Here is a 26724-nt window from a genome sequence, read left to right as displayed (position 1 = left end):
TGTCTGTCTTGGTCTGTGTTGGGGAAAATGTAATGAAAAAAAACAAAACGATATCTTCTCCTAATCCAGAAATCCTCTCCACAAAGGTAGAGAAATAAAGCACTTTTGTTATTGGATAAGCATTAAACCAGAATATGATGCTATCATGGGCCATCCGCTAAGAGATTGCAAAGACAGAAAGTACTCTTGTATAGAGCCAAGCAGACACAACCCTTTCCATATATGTTCTCAAGATAAACAATAACTAAACAATAACTAGTGCTCGAGTTAGCGGCCTGGATAGTACCCTCAGTCACACATAGTTCATCCTAAATCTACCTAGTAATTGGGGTGACCATCTGTGTTTGCTAATTGACTCTATCTACAAGAAAAGACAGAAAGCAAGCTCACATTTTTATGATGGGGGGTAGATTTACAATTCGGTTAAGGTAGGTCCTTCCCTTTCCCAGAGATGGGAGAGCCTGGAGAAAGGCACTCCTGAATCATAAAGCTGACGAAAGGCTTATTTGGTTTCTACAAAGGTACATTTCAAAGAGATGGAGAAAGTACTTACATTAAAATATTCTGACAAAAAGAGAGGAGAGGGAAATCTCTCGCCTTGTTTCCAACAGGGAGGATTCAGCTTCTTTTTTAAATTCGCATTTGTCCTTACATCTTGGAAAGACAGCGTGGGACCTGAGTTTAGGCAGCCCTCCTCCTAATTCTGACAATCTCGGGCCAGCGTGACGCCAGCGCTCTGTGCCCTGGGCTCACCTGGGTTGGGAGTGGGGTCCAGATGTGGAGTCCATGGGGATGGGGTGGAGTGGGGTGGGGCGCAGTGGAGGGAGCGGGGGAGCCTGCCCCCTCATTTGTCCCAGACGTGCAGAAGTGAACAGTCCACTGTAGAGGACCTTGAACCAACGGCATAGGATGGTTTTAACAGATTACATAGTGTAAAGGCAACTAGTAATGGAGACCTTCACGAATGGTATTTTAATGTCATTTTATTGATTTTCTCATTTTGAATCCATAAGCATTTATCAAATGGAAAGAAAAGGCACAGGTTTATTTGACCTTCCTCTTGCTATCCAAATAAAATGTGGCCCCTTCTCCAAGAAGTAGTCACAAGATAGAAAACGGAGTCTGTTTTTCTGGAGAAGCAGTTTCTTTAAAAGAATGGGCTTGTGCTGGAGTCATTCTGTAACACTTATGTTACAGGATCTTATGTTTTGAGTCTTTAATCTTGTTATAAGAACCCAAGGGTTAGGTTAAAAAAGTATTCTTTTTTCTAATTTTAAAAGTAATCCATGATTTTAAAAAACTTTGTAGTTTTTTTTTTTTTCAGTACACGGGCCTCTCACTGTCATGGCCTCTCCCGTTGCGGAGCACAGGCTCTGGACACGCAGGCCCAGTGGCCATGGCTCACGGGCCCAGCCGCTCCGCGGCATGTGGGATCTTCCCAGACCGGGGCACGAACCCGTGTCCCCTGCATCGGCAGGCGGACCCTCAACCACTGTGCCACCAGGGAAGCCCATAAACTTTGTAGTTTTTGAGAGCAATTTTAGGTTCATAGCAAGACTGAGTGGAAAGTACAGTTCCCACATACCCCCTCCCCTAACACATGCATAACCTCTCCTACCATCAACATCTGACTAATCTGTGATTTTTTAAATGGAAAATTATAAAATATAGGAAAGAATAAAAATAAAATAAAAATCACCCAAATCTACCACCCAGAGGTAGTACAGTTACCGTTCGGTGTGTTTCCTTTGCTCTGTCTTTTCTATGCGTAGATATACTTTACCAAACTTCCATCAAAATGTATTCCGCTTTCTTTCCATGTGATATCAGAAAATGAACATTTCCCCATGTCTCCAAATGTTCTTCAGAACAGGATTTTTAATGGGTTGGTATCATGCATCATACTTTATTTAACACCCTGAGGACAAGAGTGTGACGTGTGCCTCCTTCCGTTTGATTTCAGATGGACGTGGGCAGCATCTACCGAGAGCCCCGTGAGTCACCCTCTCCTCCCCTTGGGCAGGTCCTTGCATTTGGGTTCCGGAGGCTGCATGGGGCACCCATTTGGGATACTCATCTTTCCTTCTAGGAGATTTTAGAATTTAGAGATGGGGTTTGATCTTGGAGGTAAGGCTGCAGGAATGAAGAGAGGACAGGCTTTCATCTTCTGGGTGAAACAGGCCCCCAGGAAGATTGAACCCTCACGTGGGTCTCAGCTGGCCCAGCTGGAGGGCTAAATCTGGAAGGCCCAAGCACGGGTTGCTGGGGACTGGGGTGCCTCCAGACAGGACGGGTCATTTGGATCCCAAGTCTAGGATTTCTCTACACCCTGGTCTCTGCTGTGGTCTGGTCACTTCCTGAAGGGGAGGAAAATGGCTGGGGGTCTGGCTTTGGCTGCCTCTGATAGGGGTTTCTGTTAACATTTCTCACTTGGACCCAAATGAACACTCAAGGTACATTTTGTTCTAGAATTTGAGTCCTTCCCCCATGTCTGGGTAGATGAGTCCTTCATCTCATCCAATGGAGTCCACCCGGGGCTCCCAGAGGTGGTTGCAGACTTGTGTCCTTCCAATTCTGGGATCACCAAGGGTGTTGTCTCTCTTAGGACATGCTTATCTCAGGAAGTGGCTGCTGCTTTCGGACCTGGATGATTTCTCTGCTGGGGCCAGAGGCTACCTGAAAGTGAGCCTTTGTGTGCTGGGGCCTGGAGACGAAGCCCCCGTGAGTACATTTCCTCGTCCCCCTCACAGCACCTCCGCCTGGCCTTGGAGGCACCAAATGAAGAAACAAAAAAACAACTTTAGTTTTTCTGATTTAAAAGAATACATGGCAATTATGAGAAATGTAGAACATGTGGAAAAGCATAAATAAAAATTGAATCACTCATAATTCTACCCATCAGAGAGAACCGTCATTAATACCTTCTTGCATATTCTCCCAGAAGGGTATACATGTATATTTTTCTTTTTTTTTTGGTGCAAAAGTGAGATCACTCACTCTGTAATGTATTGTAGTCTGAATTTTATCACCTAAGAATATATCATTGTCATCTTTATGGTCAGTAAGTAAAGTTATAAGTTGGAGGTGGTAAGAATGAGAAAGGCTTTCAGAGTTGGGGAAGTATCAGCATCTCTGTATGTCTGGGGAGAGGAGAGAAGGTTTGGAACAGTTGTTGAGGAACAAGGGGTTAATTAGATACAGACAGAAGGATTTCTTTTTTTATTTAAAAAAATTTTGTTTATTTATTTATTCATTTATATTGGTAACTGTAAGTTTGTTTTCTGTGTCTGTGAGTCTATTTCTGTTTTGTAAATGAGTTCATTTGTATCATTTTCTTTTATATTCCACATATAAGCGGTATCATGTGACATTCATCTTCTTTGGTCTGACTTACCTCACTTAGTATGATAATCTCTGGGTCCATCCATGTTGCTGCAAATGGCATTATTTCATTCTTTTTTGATGGTTGAGTAATATTCCGTTTAGTGTGTGTGTGTGTGTGTGTGCGCGCGCATGTACGCACACACACCACAAGACAGAAGGATTTCTGAGCAGACACTCTGGGCTGGAGGCTTTATGGGAGAGTGACCTCATAATACTCAGTGGCCTGGAAGCAGGAGAGGGGTAAGATGGAGGTGCTGTCAGGTGTGGACAAGGCAGGTGTGGTGGAGGCACAGGACTGAGGTAGCTGATGAGCCTGGCAGGGCGGATGCAAGAGGACTGGGCATAGAGCTGATGAGGAGGACAAAGAAGAGGGAAGGGCTAGGGAACACACATTTATTGAGTGCGTGCTGTGTGCCAAGCTCTGTGTTGGGTGCCTCACTTGGTGTGAGGGGGGGTTGGAGGAGGTGGATAGGTTGAAGTCTGTCTTTAGAGAAGGGTCTCAAGGTCAAGGTCTTCCTAGAGGATTGGTTCTTAGTGGCTGGAGGTTTGAGATATGGCCATCCCTCTAGCAGCTGCAGGGGAGGGGGATTAAGATGCTGCTGGTTGGGGCTTCCCTGGTGGCGCAGTGGTTGAGGGTCCGCCTGCTGATGCAGGGGACACGGGTTTGAGCCCCGGTCCGGGAAGATCCCACATGCCGCGGAGCGGCTGGGCCCGTGAGCCATGGCTGCTGAGCCTGAGCATCCGGAGCCTGTGCTCCACAACGGGAGAGGCCACAACAGTGAGAGGCCCGCGTACCGCAAAAAAAAAAAAAAAAGATGCTGCTGGTGGAGGACAAGGGACTGTGTTGGTGAATGACTTGTCCACGTGGATGTTGATTATCTCATGGGAGAATCGGAAATCAAACACGCAAACGTTGAGTCAGATACTGAGATCATCAAGGCAGGGTGAGCCAGGAGGAGTGGGAGAGGCAGGAGTGGGGAAGGCGGGTCTCCAGGAGGGCTGGGAAGGTGGAATCCCCAGGGAAAGCCGCGTGTGATCATGGAGGCGGAGGGCAAGTTCCATGAGGCTCTTAAGGACGAGAGCTCTGGCTGCTGACGAGAGCTCAAGAAGCCGCTGTGCAAAGGGTTAGGGGAAGGAGAACCCTGGGTGCCGTGCAGGGGCCAATGGAGCTCAGGTGGACCAGCCCCACCCAAGGGCACCTCCCCTGATCTCTCATCCCGTGTCCCTCTGTAGCCCAGGCAGACATTGTGCTTTCCTGCTCCTTTTCCTTCTACGTGGACTCTCTGAATCTATTACCCTTTCCTAAGACACTCTTTCCTCTTCTTCCCATTGATCAGACCCTTGTTTTTCCCGGATGAAACCACTTTTCTTGAGACCAACTCAGAGGGAAGCCCCTGTTCTCTGCTTCAGCTCTTTGTGGCTTTCAGGATGGGAGGAGTGGCCATCTTTTGGTTTCCCACAGTAGCTTCTCAACTTCAGCATTGCCTTCTTCTTTTTTTTAAAATTAATTTTATTGGAGTATAGTTGATTTACAATGTTGTGTTAGTTCCTGCTGTGCAGCAAAGTGAATCACTTATAAATATACATATATCTACTCTTTTTTAGATTCTATTCCTGCATAGGTCATTACGGAGCATTGAGTAGAGTTCCCTGTGCTATACAGTGGGTTCTTATTAGTTATCTATGTTATATATAGCAGTGTGTATATGTCAAACCCAATCTCCCAATTTATACACCCCCCCTTGGTAACCTAAGTTTGTTTTCTACATCTGTGACTCTATTTCTGTTTTGTAAATAGGTTCATTTCTACCATTTTTAAGATTTCACATATAAGCGATATCATATATTTGTCCTTCTCTGTCTGACTTACTTCACTCAGTATAACAATCTCTAAGTCCATCCATGTTGCTGCAGATGGCATTATTTCGTTCTTTTTTATGGCTGAGTAATATTCCATTGTATATATGTACCACATCTTCTTTATCCATTCCTCTGTTGATGGACATTTAGGTTGCTTCCACGTCCTGGCTATTGTAAATAGTGCTGCCATGAACATTGGGGTGCGTGTATCCTCCTGGATTATGGTTTTCTCTGGATATATGCCCAGGAGTGGGACTGCTGGGTCATATGGTAGCTCTATTTGTAGTTTTTTAAGGAACCTCCATACTGTTCTCCATAGTGCCTGCACCAATTTACATTCCCACCAGCAGTATAGGAGGGTTCCCTTTTCTCCACACCCTCTCTGGCATTTATCGCTTGTAGATTGCCTTCTTCTCTGAAGCCTGCCTCACTGGTTATTTCCTCTGGTCTTCTCGGCTGTTACCTACCCCTGGCACAGGCAGAGCTGGTGCAGGAGGGTCCTTGCTGGCAGATTCCCATCTTTGCCATTGTTCTGAGGTCTGACGTGTCCTTGCTGATGAGCCATCAACATCTGATCTTACTTCCTTTCAGACCCTGAGCTTGGAAATTGCTCTCCCCACCAGTTTCTTCCTGCCTCTTTCCCTCCCTCACCCTCAGTGAATGGCAGTTCTTCCTCACTGAGGTTACAGCCCTGACCCCTCTCAGTTTCCCAGCCCATCAACTCCCTCCTGAAGCCTGGCCCCCGTCCCCGATCCGCACTCTCACTCTGTGCTCGCTAGCTTCTGGGCTCTGCTGCCACACCTCGTGGCCCCCACCCTCCCCACGACATGCTGTCCGCACCACTCCTTGGTCAGCTTTGGGAGCAAAAGTCACCTGGAGTTGCTGTCAATGTCTTCCTTTACTTGGGTGAGGTTTACTCCTTATCCCATCCTCCACAGTGGCCGTTTCCAAAATTTCTGGTCAGGAATTCCCTGGCGGTCCAGTGGTTGGGACTCTGCGCTTCCACTGCCGAGGGCACGGGTTCGATCCCTGGTCAGGGAAACTGAGATCCTCCAAGCCACGTGGCACAGCCAAAAAAACTTAAACAAAACAAAACAAAACAACCTCCTGGTCTTAAGCTCCAGCCTCGGTCCCCCGTAGAGAGACAGAGCCGCACAGTGGGAGTGATGTGAGTGCTTGAAGCTCCCTGGGTCATCAGCGCACCCCCCATCTTCCTTCATCTTCCCTCCCTTCCCCACTCCCCGTCTCCTTTGCATGTGCTCACGTCCTCCATACCACCCCTGTCTTGTTCTTCCTGTCTCTTCTCTGGCTCCTGCCCTCTGGTCTGTGTCAGACTCCAGATTTCCCAATCTCAAAACACCCTTGCCTTCACCATTTCTCCCCACCCCTCCCCTCCAAGCTGCTTTCCTCTTCCTTTCAGCCATCACCAAGGTCACCAAGTTCTTGAGAGTACCCTGTGTCCCTCTTCTCTAGTCCTTTGCCAGCTGCTCACTCCTTCACCCCTTCAGCGTGCTTCCCACTGCCTCCTTCCCTGACCCACTGGCCTAAGGGTCATCCGTCGCAAAGCCCCAGGAGCTCTTCTCTCATTAATCCGCTCTGTTGCTCCACAGCGTTTGATTCTGGAGCTCACGTCTTATTTGAAACTCTCTTCTCCGTCGGCATCCATGACTCCCCTCATTCTTTTCCTTTTTTTTTTTTTTTTTGGAATGGATCCTTCACATTCAGTGGCTTGACAAAATTCTGCTGCCTGCATCTTTGCTGTGCCTTTGACGTGACATTCAAGGCCCATGAGCATCTGGCCTCAGTCTGATTTTGCAGTGCATCTATCTGTCTATGGAGGAGCCTGTCTCCGTCTACCTGAGGCTCCTCAATCGCTCATCTCCAGCCTGCATCTTCAGAGCTCCAGACGCTCAGTTTCAGTTGCCTGTACCAAAGCACATGAACATGTTCCTTAGGCCCCTTTAACTTCACATATAGAAACCCAGTATCATTCGCTGCCCACTCCTCATACCTGATTCCCATCCTGTGTTAGGTGACATCTTGGGAAATGGCACTCATCATCCACTTAGTTCCCCAGGCCAGAACGTCTTTCCTCATCCTTCAGTCCCACATCTGTCAGTCCACACGCACACAGTTGGCCAGTCTTGTTGGCATGACAACCTCAGTGCATGCCTCTCCTCTCTCTCATCCCAAGACCAGAGTTCAAGGTCAGGCTCCCGTCATATCTTACCTGGGCCTCTGTGTGAATGAAGATGTAGGTTCAGCTGCTGTAACTCCAGTTAACCCCACATTACCACCAAAACCATCTTCTTTAAACTCAGATACAATCATGTGAATCTCCTCTTAAAAATCTGCCGGAGACCCACCCTCCCTCCCAGTTACTTACAGGATGAAGTCCAGGATCCTTAGCATGACATTCAAGGCCATGAACATTTGGCCTCAGGCTGATTTTGCAGTGCCACTTGCCGGGACATACTTCCATGGACCCCGTACTGTGGCCACAGCAGACAACGTGACCCCTTCCAGAATGTACTTCCATCCTTCTCCCTGCCTTTTCACCTGATGGGATGCCTTCTCTGCCTACCAAAAACCACTTTGTTCTTCAAGACCCAATTCAGATGCTACTTCCTCCATGAAGCCTGCCTTGTCTTCCAGGGAAACTGATTGGTTTTTCCTTTCGGTCACCACCCCATGTTTTGTTAGTTCAGTTAATGTGTCCATCTTTGTCACTGAGACTCAGTTTCTTGAGGTCAGCGACAGTATAATAGATATGAACTGTTTTATCTCCCCTCTTGCCTAGTACAGGTCTTGTGAACAGTAGGTGCTCAATCAGTGCTTGTTGTCTAAGGGAATGAGCAGTGTTAAGGATGATGACTGAAAGCAGAGGAGGTGATCATTTTCTTCAGTTGTGAGCTGAGGAAAAGCAGTGCAGAACTAATTCCTTCACCAGCACTTGTGCGACGTGAGGCATTCTGGGATGGAGAATTTTGCTGCAAAGATTCTGAAGCAGGTTTCTACCTGTGGACTGAGTGAGGATGGTCCAGGCAGCTTTCCAAGGAGTGAGCTGCTGGGCATGGCCTGAAGCCACCTCTCTCCTATCCTTCTGCCACCCCCTTGCCCAAGTGCAGCACGTGGATCTTTTGTTCCTCAAACTGCCAAGTTAGCCCTCGCTCTGCATGAGTTTCTGCCCCTGCCTGGATCCCACCATCCAGGTCTCCAAGCTGGCACATCACCAACACTATTCCTGCCCTCCCCTCAATATAGTTACAAGCCCCCTTGCTCTGTTCTTTCTAAACCCACTGGTTCTACATCCAGCCTACGTTAACCCTCATCTAGCTTATCTGTAAAGTGGGGTATCCCAGGGCCTTGCACCCCACAGCATTGGCGTCGTCTGGGCATTTGTTAAAATACAGAGTCTTGGGCTCCACCCCAGACCTGTTGAACCAGAATCTGCATTTTAGTTGGAAGGTATAGCAGTGGTCTAGAAGTCACTGATTCTCCAGTTTCTAATGTGTAGCCACATTTGAGACCCACTGCTCATGGGGGTTGCTGTCAGGATTACATGAGAGAGTGTATACAATCAGTAAATATTATTTTTATTATTACTGTTCTAATCATAATACCCAGCATATGCTATTACATTCATTTGCTTAAAGGTCTGCTTTCCCTGTGAAAGGTGAGAACCACGGGGGCAGGACCTCTGTCCATCTTGTTCACTGCGGCAGCCCTCGCCCCTCAGCGTGATGCTGACACTTAGTAGTCACTCAATAGATACTTGTTGGGTGAATGAACAGACGTTATTGAAGACAGTGGCTGGCCTAGACCTCTGTCACCTCTGTGCTATTTTTTGATGGGTGGAATGGGAAGGAGACTGCAGTTCTTGAGAGCCTGCCGGTGTGCCACGTGCATTTACATGTTATTGAAGTTGATCCTCCCACAGCCCGGGAGGTCAGTGTCATTGTCTCCACTGTCCAGATGAGGAAGCAGAGTCTCAGGGTAAGGAACCTGTCAGAGATCACAGGCTAGGAAGTAGCAGGGCGAGATCTGCCTTTCTTCAAGATGCACCATTTATTTATTTATAAACATGACCTGAATGGTGCAATTTTGGATCCAGGAATACTTTTTTCTAAAAAAAAATTTATTTATGTAGTTGCAACCAGGTCTTAGTTGCGGCAGGCGGGCTCCTTAGTTGTGGCACGTGGGCTCCCTAGTTGCGACAGTTGGTCTCCTTAGTTGTGGCTTGCCAGCTCCTTAGTTGCGGCATGTGAACTCTTAGTTGCAGCATGCATGTGGGATCTAGTTCTCTGACCAGGGATCGAACCCAGGCCCCCTGCATTGGGAGCGCAGCAGGGTCTTATCCGCTGTGCCACCAGGGAAGTCCCGAGATGCACCATTTAAGTGTGTTGGTTGAGCTCTCAGAAAAGGAAGGTAAAACACTGTGCTCGAAGGCACATTAAGGAATCATATTTGGTTGTGTTGTAGCTGGAGAGAAAAGACCCCTCTGAAGACAAGGAGGACATTGAAGGCAACCTGCTCAGGCCGACCGGCGTGGCCCTCCGCGGAGCGCACTTCTGCCTGAAGGTCTTCAGGGCCGAGGATTTACCGCAGAGTGAGTCTGGTGCCCTCGTTGGGTGACTGTGAGGGGGGACGCTGGGCTGGGCTGCCTCAGCTCCCAGGGGGAAGGAGATGGAGGGGCTGGTCCCCTGCTCCCTCTCTGCCTCCCCTTGGCCTGGCTTCCTCACCCCGAGGGTCTACTAGATCCGTGTCAGCCCAGTTCTCCCTCTGCTCTGCCGTCTGGCGAAGCCTCACACCCTCTCTAGGTTTCCCAAGGCTTTTTACTGTTCTTAACAGAGAAACAGTCAGAATTAATGAGAAGTCATACTGATGCTGGTGGAGTCACAGAGATGCAAGAAGTCTTGAGAGTACTAGCTGCCCCTGGGCTCCGTTTCAGCATCTGCTAGGCCTTGACTGGCTCTTTGGCCACTCCGTGCACCCATTTTCTTGGCTCTCACTGCGGAGTCAGCACCATTTCAACTCTCTGTTCTGCGCTCACGGCTGGATCCCACTGATTTTCTTTCTCTCCTCTAGGAAGCCCCAGACTGAAAATTGGCAGACCCTGGGCTGGGGAAGCAGTTGCTGAAATGTTGTTAGAAGGGCTCAGTGTTTCCACTAAGTGGAGACACATGGGTGTCTAGTTTGCCTGGGACTGTCCTGGTTTTAGCACCCAAAGTCCCACATCCCAGAAAGTCCTCATTCCCTGGTAAACTGGGACAGTGGGTCACCCTAGCTGTGGCTATGTCCTCATCATCCCAAGAAGGCCATTGTGGCCACTGCCTGATTTCTCACAGTGACTAACCCTGTACTAGCCCTACCCTGTGTGCTCAATAAATGTGGGGGAATTATGCTGAATATTCTAAAGCTGTGGGTGTCAACCCAGGCTGCAGTTAAATCATCCTGGAAGCTTTAAGGAAGTGCAGATGCCTGGGCCCTTCCTCCAGTGTTTCAGATTGACTTGGTTTGGGGTGGGGCTTACACACTGGTAGTTTAAAAATGCTCCCTGGTAGTTCTCTTGCTGCGGGCTATAAGCCACTATTTTGGAGCATACATTAGCAGAATTAAGCCAGGCGCTGTCCATAGCAGAGTTCACAAGAACAAGTAGTCGGGGACTACTTGGGTCCCTGTTTACGAGTTTTCCATGAAGCTAATTGCTTGAGGGTTTCTGCTTTGACTAATGACACCAATAAATGGGTTCCTTCTGCACAAGCTTAATTGAACCAAAATCATGGGGAAAGCCTTTAAATAAGTAATGGGCATTAAAATACAGGCTTAGAACATTCTGCGTCTGTTGGTTGAAACTATGCAGAAGTGAGGCTGGTGAGCTTCCAAAGGGGGCTGGGGAAATAGAAATGTTTGCTTTGCTCAGGGTAAAGGGGATTATGTTGAATTCTCTGAAATGTTGTTTAAATATAAATAAAAGAAAAATAGATGGGTAAATAGAACATAAATATTTGCTAATTGTTATCTGTTGTATTCATGTAGACATTGGCTAGTATACAAGTGTTAACTGTCCCCTCCTCTCAGTTTCTCATTTATATACATATGTACATTTATACCTAGCATATACACACATACACACATCTATCATCTGTAAATACATATGTAAAAATATGGCTAATTCAGTAAAATATTGGTTTGAAGCAGCATAGATTAAATGTATATATATAAATATATATTTTTAAACGGAATTGACTTATTGGTTACCCTCAGGAAAATCACTGTGCTAATGTATATATATAAAGGAAAATGTCAAACAGGCAACAGTAATGGGATATTATTATAACAACTTACAGTCTTTTTTTTTTAATTAATTTATTTTTGGCTGCATTGGGTCTTCGTTGCTGTGAGCAGGCTTTCTCTAGTTGTGATGAGCGGGGGCTACTCTTTTTCTTTTTTAACATCTTTATTGGAGTATAATTGCTTTACAATGGCGTGTTAGTTTCTGCTGTATAACAAAGTGAATCAGCTATACATATACATATATTCCCATATCTCCTTCCTCTTGCGTCTCCTTCCCACCCTCCCTATCCCACCCCTCTAGGTGGACACAAAGCACCGAGCTGATCTCCCTGTGCTATGCGGCTGCTTCCCACTAGCTATCTATTTTACATTTGGTAGTGTATATATGTCCGTGCTACTCTCTCACTTCATCCCAGCCTACCCTTCCCCCTCCCTGTGTCCTCAAGTCCATTCTCTGTGTCTTCAGTCCTGTCCTGCCCCTAGGTTCGTCAGAACCATGTTTTTTTTTTTTTAGATTCCATATATATGTGTTAGCATACAGCATTTGTTTCTCTTTCTGACTTCACTCTGTATGAAAGTCTCTAGGTCCATCCACCTCACTAAAAATAACTCAATTTCGTTTCTTTCTATGGCTGGGTAATATTCCATTGTATATATGTGCCACATCTTCTTTATCCATTCATCTGTTGATGGACGACACTTAACATTGCTTCCATGTCCTGGCTATTGTAAGTAGAGCTTCAATGAACATTGTGGTACATGACTCTTTTTGAATTATGGTTTTCTCAGGGTATATGCCCAGTAGTGGGATTGCTATTCCCACTATAGCTTGGTAGTTCTATTTGTAGTTTTTTAAGGAACCTCCATACTGTTCTCCATAGTGGCTGTATCAATTTACATTCCCACCAACAGTGCAAGAGGGTTCCCTTTTCTCCACACCTTCTCCAGCATTTATTGTTTGTAGATTTTTTTGATGATGGCCATTCTGACTGGTGTGAGGTGATACCTCATTTTAGTTTTTTTAAAAAGTTTATTTATTTATTTAGTTAATTTATTTATGGCTGCATTGGGTCTTCGTTGCTCCACGTGGGCTTTTCTCTAGTTGCGGCGAGTGGGGGCTACTCCTTGTTGTGGTGTGCGGGCTTATTGCTGTGGCTTCTCTTGTTGCAGAGCATGGGCTCTGGGTGCACGGGCTTCAGTAGCTGTGGCACACAGGCTCAGTAGTTGTGGCTCAGGGGCTCTAGAGCACAGGCTCAGTAGCTGTGGTGCATGGGCTTAGCTGCTCCGTGGCATGGGTGATCTTCCTGGACCAGGGATCGAACCCGTGTCCCCTGCATTGGCAGGTGAATTCTTAACCACTGTGCCACCAGGGAAGTCCCCAACTTCCAGTCTTTTTCTGGATTATTTACTGCTCTTAGCGATGTAGATTTCTAATCAGTCAATCAATCGGACCTGTTCTGAAAGCCTTTGAGAACGGGGCGGGGGACAGTGAACCAGCTGTTTGGAGCTGGGCAAGGAAGCAGCGCAGTGCCCTCAGGAGCTGCTATTCTGAGATGGTCCTTTCTCCCAGGAGCCCTGGGCTGAGGGGTCCATGGCGTCTCTCTCAGGGAGTCCCAGGACTGTGGGGAGACAGGTGGGAAGTGGGGGTTTTGAAGATGGGAGAGCGGGTGGGCAGTGATCAGCATGTCTTTCTCCTCAGTGGATGATGCCGTAATGGACAACGTGAAGCAGATCTTTGGCTTTGAGAGTAACAAGAAGAACTTGGTGGATCCCTTCGTGGAAGTCAGCTTTGCGGGGAAGATGGTAAGGGGCAAGTAAACAAGAGGATTTGTGGGAGGGTGATGACTGGATGTCCCTGTGGATGGGCACTGGATGTGCAGGACAGAGTGAGGCACACGCAGTGCCCCCCATCAGAGGCATGTGCACACCGGGGATGGGGGGCTGATTGTGGGACATGGGGTGAGACACGCAGGCCCAGCTCTCTGGGGCTGCCATGCACACGCACGAGGACAGGTCTGCTCGGGTGTTTGAGACAGACACATAGGTGTGGATGGACAGGGAGAGGACATATGGACAGTGGATAGATAGAGGAATATTTGGGGGAAAATTAAGTAATAGTCAGGAAACCAGATGTGAAGGCACAATGATAGGGAAACTTAAAAACAATGCAGTGAAAACATAATGATTATTTTTAAAAAGTTGTGGCAGGAGTTGGGCAGACTCCTTTCAGCCACACTGGTGGGGGCCCTAGGGATCGTGTACCTCTCTTCCTTCCTGCCTAGAGGCCAGGCTGTTGCTCCAGTCCCTCTTGATTTCTGCCTGGGCCCCTCCCTCTATCCCACCTTAGGGATGGCTTTGCCCACTTTCCAGGCTCTCCTTCGAAGCCTCAGCCACTCCCAGGGTTCAGCCGTCACCTCTCCACAGAGGAATCCACAGCTGTATTTGACTCTGACCCCTCTCTTCAGACACAGACCTCCCCATGCCTCTTCAAGTCTCTATATTCTGCCCCTCCAGCCCTTTAAAGGAGTCATCTGCTGCCCCAAACCGCCCCACTTCCAGAAGCCGCCATCCTAATCAGGTACCACCATCAAAGGCAGAGAATGTGGGCCTGCCTTGATTCGGCCCTTTTTTTTTTGACCTGCCTACATCAAACATGCCACCCCTAGCTCTTGCCTTCAAAAATCCCGAGGTCCTTTCCTGTCTCTATGCCCCTAGTCACTGTCATCTCTCCCCAGGGCAACACAACAGCCTTGGGTCCATTCTCTTGTCCGGGTTCTCCCCGTAGAAATCCACCAGCATATTTAGTGTAAAACACAGTCCTGTCTGTAAAAGGAAGTTCAAACCGCATAACCTGGTTGACCAGGTCTCACCCAGCCGAACTTTCTCACCTCATCTCCATGGCCAATATTAGCTTGTACAGTCTTTGCGAGAATGTGGAACATCTCGCCCCCTCCTGGGCGGACGCAGCTCTGCAGCCCGCTTGGAGCAGCGCCGAACTGAGCGGGTTTCAGCCCCACTGTCTCGCTGGGGGGGGGCGGGGGGGGCGGGGTGCGGAGGGGGGCGTGCGGGTACAAACCGCACAGCCAGCACGTCGCCCGTGTGACCTCTCGTCTGCCCTGCGGTCACACCTAGCTTTTGCCCGGGCCTGTGCACTCCGGGGTCCTTCCTGGCCCTTTCCCCCCAGCAAGTCTGTTGCATCGTTCAAGGTTTAGCTTCCGTCACCCACACAGGCCTGATGTGCTAGTTCGGCCTTCGGGGCTCCGCGCGGCCGATTGCACGGCCCTTTTTTAGCCCGTTTTCCGCTGCATTCCGGTGTTTGTTAGCATATGTTCCTCTGACTTTCGGGGAAACAGCCCGATTTCTTTTACTGTGTAACCTCAGAGCAGAGACTGGTGGAAATACTGGAAATAGGGGAGAATGACGTATCTGGAAGGCGCAGCCTCCACCCCGGCTCCCGGAACCCTAACGAGGCGCCTCTGAGCTTCGTCCCAACCTCAGGGAGCTGGCAGGGTTGGGTAGCGCCCTCCGGGGCCCCGCCGGCCTGGCCCAGAGGTCCACCGGCCGGCCGCAGCGCCAGGCTCCGGCGAGTTGAGTTGGATGACTTGGGTGTTAACAGGAAAATTGGAAACGGGCGGAGGAGAAGGGCTTTGAACAGAGCCGAGTGGAGGGCGGGTGCAGCCGGCTCTGCTTTGCTCCCGAGGCAGAGGCCGGAAGGGAGACACGCAGGTGTTATAGGACAGTTGGGGAGGTGTTTACAAGCTTAACAACAAACGCTAAAAGCCTAGGGTGATGATGGAGGTCGTGTGGGCTCCCATTCACACAGCACTTTGCAGTGTTCTTTTCCACTTAATCTCTTCTTAGATTCATTTTGGAAAGATGTAGGGTCTGCCCGCCCATCCCACCAACAAAGGGACCCCTGAGGTCAGGGACCGGATCGCTGAGGCCCAGGTGTGATTTCACAAACGGGAGGAAGGCCTTGGATAGCTTGTTTCCTCTGCCTGCTACCTGAAGTCCACACTCTTCCCCGCCCCCCGTTTTATGTTTCTTTTCTTTCTTCTTTTATTATCGATGCACATATTTATTAAGGAATTTTGAAAAATGCAGAAAAAGTAGCATTATCCATAAGGCATCATACAAAGTTTATGTTTGGGGCCTATCTTTCTAGTTTTTAAAATTTTTATTTTTTACTGTGAATCAATATTAGACACTGTTGAAACACTTTATTTTTTTTAATATTTAAAAACATAAAGAAAAGTTGAAAGAATGGTTCAGTGAATGCTTACCCCCTGGTATGGCCTCCACTTAGATGAAACAATTATGAACATTTTGCTGCATTTACTTTCTCTCTCTCTCTGGATACTCCCCCCACCCCAGTCATTTGAAACCTAATTGCACACTTTGCCCCTAAAGGCTTCAGCATGCCCCTCCTGAGAAAAAGAAAATTCTTTGTAACCACAATAACATTATCACACCTAGGAAATTAACAATTATCTTCTACTCTTGTCAGATACTGGCTCATATAAATATTCTCTGATTATCCCCCAAATGTCTTTTAGAGCTGTTTAATTTTTTTTGTTTGTTTTTGTTTTTTTTTTTGCGGTACGTGGGCCTCTCACTGTTGTGGCCTCTCCCGTTGCGGAGCACAGGCTCCGGACGCGCAGGCTCAGCGGCCATGGCTCACGGGCCTAGCTGCTCCGCGGCATGTGGGATCTTCCTGGACCGGGGCACGAACCCGCATCCCCTGCATCGGCAGGCGGACTCTCAACCACTGCGCCACCAGGGAAGCCCTAATTTTGTTTTGATCTAAGATCCAACTGGATTTTACGCTCTGTGTTAGTCTCTTCTGTAACAGTCTTTTACCCACCTCCATCATTCCCATTTTTCTCACCCCACAACATTGCATTTTTGAAAAGCCCAAGCCATTGGTCCATGTCCTGGATTTGTCTCATTGTTTCCTTCTGTTGTTGTTTAACTTCTTCTGGCCCCTGTATTTCCTATAAACTGGAAGTTAGGTCTCAAGATCAGATTGCATTCAAATGAACTGTTTGGGCAAGAACGCATCACGGGTGATGTTTCGTACGTTGTATTGCATCACAGCAGGAAGCAAAATGTCACCTTGTCCCATCGTTGGTAATGATTGATTACTTGGTTTAGGTGGTGTCTCCAGATCTCTCCCTTGTCAAAGCACACGCTCGCCTCTGTACTTTGCAGGTTATCTGTGGGCGATATCTTGACGTGTGCTGATGTCCTGTTTCCCAGCAACCTCTTACCTAATGGTCCACGAAGCCATTGACCTCCTTGCCTGAAAAGTCATTCACCTGGGGTGCAAAGCGGCGATTCCCTCATTATCATTCCTTCTCTCTTTATTAGCTGGTATTTTTTGTAAAGAAGAGCTTCCCCTCCCCTCTTCCCTTTTGAGTGTTAATATGCCCCTAATACTTTTTATTAATTCAGTGTGTTAAAATCAGTTATGGTGCTGGTTGTGTGAACCATCCTGCTGTTGGCCAGTGGAGCGCCTTTGAGCTGTTCCTCCGTCCCGGGCTAAGACAGGGTCTCAGGGGAAATGTCTGTGGGAGAGGTAACACGAATTTTAAACTCATTCACACTGGGGTGTAAATGCTCACTATGGGTCTTACCGAAGTGCAGTTTTTGTTTGGGCTTGGGCTCAGAGTCTGATGCCCTTAGGAGGGACCGTGATGGGATGAATGGAGGCAGGAAGGAAGCAGGAAGGTTGGCTGGACAGTCCTGCTGGACACTTACTCCAAGGACCAGGATCAGTTTTCCCAGCTTGACAGATGCGAAAGTCATGTCTCAAGATTGTTTTTATTCCACATTCCCAACATGGTAGGGTGCTGTGAGGATGGCTAGAACCAAGACCGACCTGCCTTCCGATTCAGTAGCTTTCCTTGGAGCTGAGTCTCAGAGCTCTGGGGCTCCTAGCTGCTACTGGGTCCCTGCCAGCACCTTGATCTCTCTAGGGCTCCTGTTCTCAGATGCCCTTGGCTGGCCCTGGGGATTTTTCTAGGAAGGTGCAGATGTCTGGGGAAGGTGATAGAGGTAGGGGACCTGGCCCAGGCAAGGGAATATATAAAGCTGACTGGTGGCTGGGCTCCTGAATGAAGCTGCACCCTCCATTTTCCCTCTAGAAGGAAGGGGCTTATGAAAGAGGCAGTTGAGACCCTCCATCTTCTGGTGGTCACCGGGTCTCTGTGTCCCCTGCTCTCTGCCCCAGCCACCTCGTCATGGCTTCCCCCAACTCTCTCTGCTACCTTTATCACCTGTGTCATCCTGCCTGTCCTCTCTCTGTCTCTGGTGTGTCACTTTTTCTCATTCACCCTTTTCTGAAATGAAAAGCCCTGGGGATTTGTCCTCTGTGTGCCTACTCACCCAAGCCTGGCCCTCTTTGCATTTCCTCTAATGGACACTTGGTGGCACTGTTATCTAAGACGTGAACCATACCTGATTTGGCCAAGCTACTGAGATAGAAGGTTTTGTGTGTGTGCGCACTCACACACACACACATATCACACTTCTTCATGGTATGGGGCAAGGACAGGGGAGGTACTTGGAGGGCAGAGTGGGAGACTAAAGCGACCTTTTTATTTTCCAAGAATAAAACCTATTAATCATAAAAAGATGAAAAAATCAGAGAAAAGCAAGGAAAATGAAAAAAATTTAGCACATTCCTGCACACCACCTTGGAGAGGCCCACCATGAACATTTGTTTACGTTTTCCTCCCTGTAGCTCTCACTCCTTCTCTCTGTTGCACATCCCCCCTGCCAGCCCTGGCCCTGCCCTGCCCCAGTGGAAAAAAAATTGGATTTGGAATACAGTTGATCTTCATTATTCACAGATTCTGTATTTGCAAATTTGCCTACTCGCTAAAATTTATTTGTAACCCCAAATTAATCCTTATGGTGCTTTGGTGATCATTTGCAAAGCTGGGAACAATTTGAGTCAGCTGAGGTGCATGTTGCCAGCTGGGCTGAAACAATGTGATTCCCTCCTTGTTTCAGCTCTCGTGGTGTAAATGTGTCCTTTTCCTGGTCTATTTAGTGTCATGCTTTTTGCATTTTTTGTGCTTTTTGCTGGTGATTTCAGTGTTTACAAGGGCTCCCGAGTGTTGTGCTGAAATGCTGTCTAGTGTTTCCCTGTGTAAGAAGGCTGTGACGTGCCTTATGGAGAAACTATGTATTAGGTAAGCTTCATACAGGCATGAGTGAGAGTGCTGTTGGCTGTGAGTTCAATGTTAATGAATCCACAATATATAATAAAAAAACGGTGTTTTGAAACAGAAACACACATAAAACAAGGTTATTGGTGAGTTGACAAAAAACTGTTGTGACAGAGGCTTGCAGGAACCTAACCCTGTATTTCTTTTAGGAGCAACGCTTCAGTGTTCATCAGCTCATGTTCTTGGTGACTTACGATGTGTAGTTAGAATGTGTAACTACCGCCAGTAATGAGAGTCCACTATATCTGTGTGGTTTGGTAAAGTGCTTTTATCACCTAACATTTCCTTAGGTTATTAAATAGTCTTTGAAATCAATTTTTTGATGGCTGCATAATATTCCATGAGATGATATAACATACATTTTAATCCCACCCACATCTCGGTGGCTCTCTCACGGGGAGCCTCCAAGGGCAGCCCGGAGGAAGTGATTGCTGGGGAGGCCTTGGACTGCCTGGGGCAGGGCTGGGGGAGGGTGGGGACAACCTGTGCCTTCTTGTCCAGGGAGCTGAGTGATGCTGCCAGCGTCTCTCAGCTGTGTCTGATTAACGAGTCTTCCCTCCCTCCCTCCCTCCCTCCCTCCCTTCCTTCTTTCCTTCCTATTTTAAACTTTTGTTCATCTAAGTTTTGAATTAGGTAATACATTTATTATGCCCACCATATACATTTATGCATCCATCATTTTGCATCATTCTGGCTTAATTATGCATATGCTGCACACATCTGACCATAAATTCTTACCTTTTACCCTTTTAACACAAACGGTTGCACATGACACTCACTGTTCTGCACCTTGCTTTTTTCACTTAATAATAGAACTTGGAAGTTGTTTCATATCACAGAGCTCTTTCATTCTTCTAGGGCTACACAGTGCCCCATTCTGTGGATGGATCACACTTTATCTAATCTGTCCTCTGTTGGTGGACACATGGGTTGTTCCACGTCCTCCCTAGTTGGAGCCATGCTGCAGTGGATAACCTCGTACACGTGTTATGCTGCACACGTGCAAGTCTTTCTGTAGGATACTTTCTAGAGGTAGGACTGGTAGGTCAGAGGGCATTTGCATTTGTAATTTTGAACCATAGTGGCCAATGGCCCTTTGGAGGGGTTGAGCTGTTCTGTTTTCCCACCAGCAAAATCCTAGCGTGCAGTTTTCCCATTGCCTTGCCAAGAGAGGGCTGTCAGGCTTTAGAGATTTTTGTGAATCTGATAGATGAGACGTCGTATCTCATTCATTTTGTTTCTTTTATTATGAGGGAGATTAAGCATCTTTCTGTGTGCTTTACAGCCCTTTGTGTAACCATTCCTGAGAACTGTGTGTCCCACTTTGCCTTTTGTTCCGTCTGACTGTCGGAGCTCTTCTTTCCTTACTCCTCTCTTTGCTCACACAAGGGCCAAATCCCGGCACCCATCCCTGCCCCCAGACTTTGCCTGGGCTCTTCTCACAGGGAGGAGGGGATGGTGGGCACAGGGGCTGGTACTGGGTGGATCAGGGATGGAGACAAAGTCCTGGCCCCTAGGGAGGCCACACCCTCATTTGATGGAGGGCCCAAAGCCCCCAGTCTGGTCAGGTGCTCATTAGATGAGAAAATGCATGTCAATGCTTCACACAATCAGGGCCCACAGTAAATGCCCTGAGGAAGGCTGCTCACTGTTTCCGTGTGTAGGACACACACACCTTCCAGGATCTGAAGCAGAGTCTTCACCAGCTGCCCTGTGTGGGTACGGGATGCCCTGGGCTGGCTAAGGGACCTGGTGCCTCCCTGGGGACGCCCAGGGCAGAGCAGAACACACAAGCCGCTGGATTGGATCTGGTTTCCACCTCTGCTAGATTTCTTGTTTGTGGAAAGCCCAGTCTTATGAGCAGGGCTGATTGGAGGCAGACTGTGGCTTATGAGGTTTGTGTCTTCACTGCATTTTCCTCTCTCAGATGCAGGTGCATGGCCCCCTGCCCTGGCCCTCCAGCCCCCCTTTCCTCTCCTCCTCCCTCCATCTCTAATCTCCTGGGTTCACAGTCTTCCAAAAGGGCAGGTGATCTGGGCTGATGGGCAAAGGGGATTGCCTCAGACTCTAGGACTCCTGGGAAAGCTGGTCTGGACGCAGGGCTCCATATTTAGGGTCATGGCCATAATGGGAGGTGAGGGAGGAGAATTTCCAGCCAGAGGTATGAGATAAGGAAGGAGGGTTGTGACATTCAAACAATCTATCCCTCCTAACTCCCTCCACCCCATGCCCCCTTGGGTCTGATCTACCATTGAGCTTTGTCTCTAGAAAGATTCCCTGTGTCTGAGCCCACTGCACCAGGCTCCATGGCCCCCAGGGCCTTCTGCCCAGCCCCAAACGTGGCCAGCATGGCAGAGAATGGCTGCTGGCTGGTGTGGTGGTCTCCGAGGGAGCCCAGAGTCCCCTCAAAGCTCCATCCACCTGTGCTCTGTGTCTTCTAGCTCTGCAGCAAGATCCTGGAGAAGACGGCCAACCCTCAGTGGAACCAGAGCATCACGGTGCCTGCCATGGTGAGCCTCACCCCCATGAGCCCACCCCAGGAGGCCTGGGCTCCCAGCCTACCCAGTTCCCGCCTGCATCCCAGACTTCTGCTTCTTCAGAAGGACCCCACCCAACCCGTCTCTCTTCCCTCCTTAGTTTCCCTCCATGTGTGAGAAAATGAGGATTCGTGTCATAGACTGGTGAGCTCTGCGTCCCGGGATCTTTAGAGGTGGCTGTTGTCAGGGGTTACTTGGTCCTTCGGTTTCCTTTTGTTCATTCTGCAAGAAGTGGGAGAGTCTGTTTCAGGTGAGGTAGTTTCCTCTGGGGGAGGCCAGAGAAGGAGAGGGTGTGGGCTGTTGGGAAGCTTACAGCCCTGCTCGAGGGCAGCCAGCGGGGGCTGGAACAGCTCCAGGAACCAGAGATCCCTGAGGCCAGGAGGGGCCAGGAAGGCTTCCTGGAGGAGGTGAGGTTTTGGGAAGTTCAGGATGAAGGCATTCTAATGAAGAGAGGGTCATAAGCAGAGGCATGGAAGCTGGAAAGAGCAAAGCTTCCAGGAGGGTGGGCTGTGTTGCCCACAGTGTTGGTAGGATGAAACGGGTCTTCAGGCTGGGGAAGTGGGTCCGGTTACCCGAGCTGGGGATGCCACTGCCGGCTTGCAGCAGGGGTGGGCAAGAGTCACACAGTCATCTTAGAAAATGAGTATCTAACCCTTGCTGAGCGTCTATGTGCTCCAGGTCCTCCTCCCAGTGAGCGCTTTACATGCGTGTCCCACCTGACGCTCGCCTCGACTCCAGGCACCGCCCGACCTTGCAGATGAGGGAGTAGGTTTGAATAGACTGAGTACCCTGTACGACGTTGGGAAGCAGCCGAGGCCAGGCTCGAACAAGCCTGTGCTCCCTCCGCCCGTGCGCTTGCTTAACCACCGGGCCGTGCTGACCCTTCCGCGTTGAGCCTTCTCTCACGCCCGACGGCTGTTAGGCGTCCCCACGCGCGATCTCCAGGACCTTCCCTACATCAGCCTTTCCCAAAAGAGAGAGTTGTCCTTTCTCTGCCCCCAAAAAGTCTTGGCTGTGCGGTTCCCGGCGTGTTGTCCTTTGGTCTCAGGCCCATGGCACCCCCAGCCAGGAGGATAATGAGAGACTAGGGAAAACCCCCAGGCCACAGAGCCATTAAAGTGCGCGCCAGGTCCCCAGCCCGAGAGAAGACAGCTTGGGAGAATTAGAGGAGAGGAAGGGAGTGCGAGGGGGGCGAGGAGGGAGAGGCCTCTGGGGCCCTGCCCGCCCGTATGCTCTGTGGGAGGTGCTTTGGGGGCAATGTGCTCTACACCCACGGAGCCATCCTTCCCCTCGACGTGTGCGCGCGCGTGCGTGCGCTGGGTGCGTGCCTGTGCGTGGCGGTGTGAGTGGATGCACGCGGGCGTGCGAGCGCAAGGGCGCCGCGTCCCCTGTGTTGTGGACGGCCTCGCCCGAGTCCGTGTGAGCCGAGTGAGGCATCGGCATACTGTACAATCCAAACACATTACCGAATGTGGTGGCTGCCTCTCTGGTTTAGGCTGAAGTGGCATTTTTATTGTGAGTCTATTTTCAGACTTGCTGCATTTTCCAAAAGCAACCCCAAGCCCCAAAACCCAACTCTTGGCCAGAAAACATTCAGTTGCTGCAAGTTCCTATCCAGAAAAGTGCTTTCTTCCCAGAAAACTCAGATAAACTTGTGTTATTACCTGAATCCTAGAAATACGATATGGTCCATATGGCCTTTTCTCTGTAACTTAATCTTCCATTCAGTTCTCAAAGAATTTCTTTCATTAAAAGACAAAATCCCCCAAACTACCCCCTACCCCGCAAAAAAAAAAACCTGACACAAAATCTCTCTCCTCCCATTCTCTTTCCCTTCTCACCAGATTCATGTAAGACCAGAGGTGAGAAATCCTATTCCTCTCCAAGGGCTGGTCTTTTCTAGGGGTTGGTCATGAAGGCAGTTTAAAAGCGTCATCAACTGTCAATTATCTGGTATTGATAACCTTACTGTAAAATGTTTAAGGGAATTTTTACTTTCCAGTTCATCTTAACGTTATTCACCAGGAAAAGGGATACAGATCTGTGCTGGCAATTCACTCTTCCTAATGTAGCCCCCGCCCTGAGGGAAAACTTTAAAGCTTCAACACCTCCCTGGGAAATACAGAGAGAAAGGAAGGGAGCAGCAGAGATCTGGTATCTCATGGCTTTAAGATTTAAAAGGAAAATGAAATTGCCGTGCCCAGGCGGGTCTTTCACAATGGGGCGTGTGGGTATCATCTCCTGAAGCCTCCTGTGGCCAAAGGATGCACAGCAGGGAGAGAGGGCCTGCTGGGCCCCGAGAGGAGGGAAGAGGCACGTGGGGAACCTTCTGGAAGGAGATAGATCCTGCCCCATCCAGCGTTCCTCAGTCTCAGCACTGTGACGTTTTGGACTGGAAAAGTCTTTGCAGTGGGTGACTGTCCTGTGCACTGTAGGATGTTTGCTGCAACCATGGCTTCTCTCTACCACTCCCCTCCACATCAAAAATATTTCCAGACGTTGCCAGATGTCCTGGGGTCAGAATCACTGGATTGAGAACTCTAGGTCTAGCCTGGCAAGGAAGCAGCAGGTCGTTGCAAGCGTAGCTCTGGTTTCCATGTCAGGCATATTCTGCTCAAATCCCAGCTTTGCCAACCTGCCTACCTCAGCTTCTTCATCTGAAATTGGGGCTAATTGCAGAACCTGCCTCAGGGCCAACATGAGGATTAAATGAGCCAAGTCACGTGACGGGGTTAGCACACTGCTTGGCTCTCAGGAGGAGTCCAGTAAATGCTGACTATTACTGTATATGATTGTTAGGGGGGCAGGTGTGGGGCGCAGAGGAAGGGTCTGCACAAGACAGTCAGTCCTCAAGCTTCTCCCCATAGTCCCCTATGCTGGCTGGGGAGGGGAGAGGCCGCCTTCTGGGAGGCAGGACAGGCCCCGTATTGTAGACAGAAGCCGCGTGGGCCACGGTGCGAGCACTGGACCTGGAGTCTGGACACCAGGGTTTCGGTTCTGGCTCTGCCCCTCCCTCCCAGGCTGACCTCGGGCAAGGACCTTCTGGCTCTGAGCCTCAGTTTCTTCATCCATGCAAAAGAGATGTTAGTAAGAGTACCTGTTCCTCAAGGCTGCTGGGAGAATCCTTGGAGATAAGGGGGTTTAAAAGTGCTTTGTCACATACAGAATCAGATACAAAAAAGAGCTACCATAAGCTAATTAAGACTGTGGCCTTGGAGGTTGTTTCTTCCTGGTCATCTGGTTTTCTCCTTGGTCCGGGTATGTCTTGGCTCCTAGAGCCTTGCTCTCCCTGGGCCTGGGGGTCTGGCTCCCTGAGCGGCCTCCTGCTCCCCCGCCCTGCCTCCTGCCTCAGGTCTCCTCCCTTTCAACCTGCAGCTGTGCCCGCAGACCTCCAGCATGGCCGATGGGATGCTGATGGTGGGGGGGATGGACTGGGTCCCCCCTAGAGGAGTCTTGAGTGACACTTTCTTGCCTAGGATTACTAGGCCTCCATAACATACCCCGTGTGAAGACTGGGACCCCTAATGATGTATAACCGAGGTCGTTTCCTTCCTGGGTGGGCTGTGGCCTGCGATCCCCCTCCCCTGTTCACGCCCTTTCTGCCCCTTTGCTCTAGGGACCGCCTTACGCACAACGACATTGTGGCCACCAACTACCTGAGTATGTCGAAAATCTCTGCCTCTGGAGGAGAGATAGAAGGTACGTTCCACCTTTGTGCTGCCCTCTGGCCCCCCCGTGCTCTCCCCTGTTCCACCCCTACTGTCTTGAGAGTTTGTAGAAAAGGGAAGATTATAAGGTCTTTGCTGCCCATTTCCCAGGGAGAAGGGCTCTGGCCAGTGAGAGAGATGGGTTTGCATTTAGGACTGGCCCACTTCGGATGGTGGGATACACCACCGAATGGCATAGGGAGGATTCATTCCTGCAGATTATACTGGTGGCTGTGGCCACACCATCCACCGGGTTCTAGGTTGGCTGACTGTGTTCTAGCAGCTTCTGTTTTGAAAAGCTTTCATTGGCCTGTGAACAAGTAGTTCATGATCATTTTGTACAATTTAAAAGAAAAATATAAAATGGTCACAAAATTATCCATAAGCCTACCCTCCCAGACAAGAGGTAAATATTAACATTCTGGGACCTGTTTGTCTGTATGTATGTACGTGAAAAACTTTGCTTTGAAACAATTTTCAATTGTTTTGAAAATTGCTTTTTGTCACTTGGCAATACAACATAGATGTTCACTCATGTTATTAAGTATTCTTCTACAATATAATTTTAAATGAATACACACATTCCATTGTGTGAATACACCATAGTCCACATTAACTAAATGTTGAATAGTTAAGTGTTTTCTAAGTTTTCCATGTTATAAACAGCTAACTTGATATTGAATATTTTTGTAGCTGAATCTTTATGTGATTCATGATTTTTTCTTTTGCATAAATACCTAGAAGTGGAATTGCTGTGTTGAAAGATTCGAACATTTTAGGGACTTCCCTGGTGGTCCAGTGGCTAAGACTCCATGCTCCCAATGCAGGGGGCCCAAGGTTCGATCCCTGGTCAGGGAACTAGATCCCACATGCCACAACTAAGCCCTGGCCCAGCCAAATAAAAAAATAAATAAATATTTTTAAAAGATTTGAACATTTTGAATCTTTCGGTATGTATCAAAAGTGCCCTACAAAAAGACTGGACTATTTTACACTCTAATCACTCAAGCTTATTTTGCTGCACCCTCATCAAGAAAATGCAAAATAATGGTATTTAAAAAGAATTTTGTCAGTTTGTTGGGTGAATTTCATTGTTGCCTTAATTTTATTTCATTGATATCTGGTAAAGTTGACCATTGTAAATTTTAAAATATTATAATAATTATCTTACATTTACAAATTATATATATTTATATACTTCTAAATTTATTCTGTTGTAAATTGCCTATTCATGCTTTTTTCTATATTTCTGATGGTATGCTTGTCTTTTTCTCATTGTTTTTTTAAGAGTTGTGTATGTATGTGGAGGTTAATTTTCTCCCATCATATATGTTGTAAATAATTTTTGTCAGTCTTATTTAATCATTTCATAGTTTTTAACATACGGAAATTAAAAAATTTCACATAGCTAAATATATTAATCTTTTCCTTAGTGAATTAGGAAAGGGTTTAACATTACTTTTTTCAAAATTGTTCTTTGGTGATACCAATGCTATATATTGAATAATGTTTTCCCTGCGTTTTGAATTGCCACTTTTATCCCATACTAAATTCCTAAATGTGTTCTTGGGCCTATTTCTTGATTTTCTATTATCTTTAATTGGTATGTCTGCTTATTACTTCTTAGGTTTTGGTATCTGGGCTATGCTGGCTCTGTAAAATTAATTGGAAAGATTTAAAGTCTTTTCTAACATCTGGAACAGT

General features: G+C 48.2%; 1 protein-coding gene across 22 annotated transcripts in view; it reads left to right on the top strand.

Moving 5' to 3' along the window:
* DYSF (dysferlin) overlaps positions 1-26724 on the top strand; it is a 223677-nt gene that overhangs the window by 60172 nt on the left and 136781 nt on the right. For all 22 annotated transcript variants that reach the window (XM_030877537.2, XM_030877532.2, XM_030877534.2 and 19 more), the window contains 7 exons: positions 1964-1994; positions 2606-2721; positions 9727-9853; positions 13241-13344; positions 21218-21286; positions 21414-21457; positions 24930-25012. In XM_030877537.2, coding sequence (XP_030733397.2) covers positions 1964-1994; positions 2606-2721; positions 9727-9853; positions 13241-13344; positions 21218-21286; positions 21414-21457; positions 24930-25012 — 574 coding nt within the window. The remainder of the gene's footprint in view (positions 1-1963; positions 1995-2605; positions 2722-9726; positions 9854-13240; positions 13345-21217; positions 21287-21413; positions 21458-24929; positions 25013-26724) is intronic.

The sequence above is a fragment of the Globicephala melas genome, chromosome 12 (assembly GCF_963455315.2).
Source record: "Globicephala melas chromosome 12, mGloMel1.2, whole genome shotgun sequence".
Taxonomy (NCBI): Eukaryota; Metazoa; Chordata; class Mammalia; order Artiodactyla; family Delphinidae; genus Globicephala; species Globicephala melas.
This window is presented reverse-complemented; position numbering and strand designations above follow the sequence as displayed.